The following is a 2500-nucleotide window of genomic DNA, read 5'->3' on the forward strand; positions in this document are numbered from 1 at the left end:
AACTGCACAGTCTCTCCTCTGTCTGTGAAGTATATTCGATTTTAGGGTTAGATTAGATTAGTTTAGAGCTTCCCTATTGTGCAACGATAACAAATGAGGCAAACTCTATGACACGTACGTCATTTTAGTGTGGTTACACCATTCAGGTCCTGCTGCAGGAATTAGGAAGGTCACCGGAAATGTGGCCCAGGAACTAAAATCAGCTCTGGTTTCTCTGGTGGACTTCAGAAGTTCTCGAGGTTCTGAAAGGTTCACTAATTCGCCTTGGTGTTATACTGTAGAGCCTGAAATCCAAACTGCAGTGTTAGCATTTGCCACCAGAGGGCAGTGTTGTATTCATAATATACACGTCCTCACTCTGTACTGTTAGTCATTGTCTTGCTTCTCTCTCTCTCCTCATGTCTGTCCCTTCTCTCTCTCTCTCTCTCTCTCTCTCGTGCTCCTGTGCTTTCCCTCTCTGTAGGTTCGGTATAGAGTGCAGGACGGTGGAGAGTGTCGGGGACATCGTGGTCCCTGCGTTCAGCGAGACATCGCGTCACTGTGTGCTGCAGGCTGATCTGCTGCTGTTCAGCTGTGCGGGCGCTCACTCTTCACTCCAGCGCATCTGCCCCTGCAGGGACTACATGAAGGGCCAGGTGGCCCTGTGCAAAGACTGCTTATAACACACACACGCACACACACACACACACACACACACACATTCCAGTGTTTCCCCTTTAGCTCTGGGTCCGGGTCCCATCGTTTTAGTGTCTGTTTTCCTATAGAACTGAGTAAATTTATACAGTCCATGTACAATACCCAGATGCTGACATTTTAGTGGTTAATTACTGTTTATTGTGAGCAAGCAAACTGCAAAATATTTATTTGTGATGCACTTTGTTAGGCAAAAATTTCAAAAAGAAAATATCTTTAGGAAAACTCATTTAATTCATTTTGCTTTAAACATGAACAGAGACCTAGTGGCTTTGGTAAGGCCCACTGGTAAAGCTGTTTATGAGCGCCTACTGATTAGTGCTTAAATTCACAAATTAGTAATAAACTCACCTCAGTGTTAGGCTTATTTTCCTCTAGGCGCCACCTTTTGAGAACTATAGGGTTCTAGAACTCGGCTGAAAGAGCAATACAACAGAAGCCGTCTGATTGCCAATTACCGTTAATGAACAATTCCCAATAATTACCAATTACTAATAATTACAAATTCCCTTTAATTACCAATTACAATTAATTACCGATTATTAATCATTTTAAATGGCTGCTAATTTTCAATTCCCAATAATTACCAATAATTGTAGAATTCCAATCATTACCGACAGCCAGTATCTGGGAATTCCCCATAATTACCAATTATCCATAAGTACCCATTTCCAATAATTACAGAATTCCAGTCATTACAGATACCTAATATCTGCCCATTACCAATAACTACGGATTCCCAATAATTACCCATTTCCAATAATTACAGATTCCCAATAATTACAGTTTCCAATAATTACAGATTCCCAATAATTACAGTTTTCTAATAACTACAATTTCCCAATAATTACCCATTACCAATAACTACGGATTCCCAATAATTACCAGTTTCCAATAATTACAGATTTCCAATAATTACCAATTTCTAATAACTACAATTTCCCAATAATTACCCATTACCAATAACTACGGATTCCCAATAATTACCAGTTTCCAATAATTACAGATTCCCAATAATTACCAGTTTCCAATAATTACAGTTTCCAATAATTACCAGTTTCCAATAATTACAGATTCCCAATAATTACCAGTTTCCAATAATTACAGATTTCCAATAATTACCAATTTCTAATAACTACAATTTCCCAATAATTACCCATTACCAATAACTACGTATTCCCAATAATTACCAGTTTCCAATAATTACAGATTCCCAATAATTACCAGTTTCCAATAATTACAGTTTCCAATAATTACCAGTTTCCAATAATTACAGATTTCCAATAATTACCAGTTTCCAATAATTAAAGATTTCCAATAATTACCAATTTCTAATAACAATTTCCCAATAATTACCCATTACCAATAACTACGGATTCCCAATAATTACCAGTTTCCAATAATTACAGATTCCCAATAATTACCAGTTTCCAATAATTACAGATTCCCAATAATTACCAGTTTCCAATAATTACCAGTTTCCAATAATTACAGATTTCCAATAATTACCAATTTCTAATAACTACAATTTCCCAATAATTACCCATTACCAATAACTACGGATTCCCAATAATTACCAGTTTCCAATAATTAAAGATTTCCAATAATTACCAGTTTCCAATAATTACCAGTTTCCAATAATTACCAGTTTCCAATAATTACAGATTTCTAATAACTACAGTTTCCCAATAATTGCCCATTACCAATAACTATGGATTCCCAATAATTACCAGTTTCCAATAATTACAGCTTCCAATAATTACAGTTTTCTAATAATTACCACTTTCTGATAACTACAATTTCCCAA

At 36.1% G+C, this 2500-nt stretch overlaps 1 protein-coding gene across 2 annotated transcripts in view; it reads left to right on the plus strand.

The window, feature by feature from the left end:
* mgat5 (alpha-1,6-mannosylglycoprotein 6-beta-N-acetylglucosaminyltransferase) overlaps positions 1–2500 on the plus strand; it is an 84931-nt gene that overhangs the window by 80796 nt on the left and 1635 nt on the right. For both annotated transcript variants that reach the window (XM_053617383.1, XM_053617384.1), the window contains exon 17: positions 464–2500. This exon is cut by the window's right edge and continues 1635 nt beyond it. In XM_053617383.1, coding sequence (XP_053473358.1) covers positions 464–662 — 199 coding nt within the window. In that variant the 3' untranslated portion in view covers positions 663–2500. The remainder of the gene's footprint in view (positions 1–463) is intronic.

The sequence above is a fragment of the Ictalurus furcatus genome, chromosome 27 (genome assembly GCF_023375685.1).
Source record: "Ictalurus furcatus strain D&B chromosome 27, Billie_1.0, whole genome shotgun sequence".
Lineage (NCBI taxonomy): Eukaryota > Metazoa > Chordata > Actinopteri > Siluriformes > Ictaluridae > Ictalurus > Ictalurus furcatus.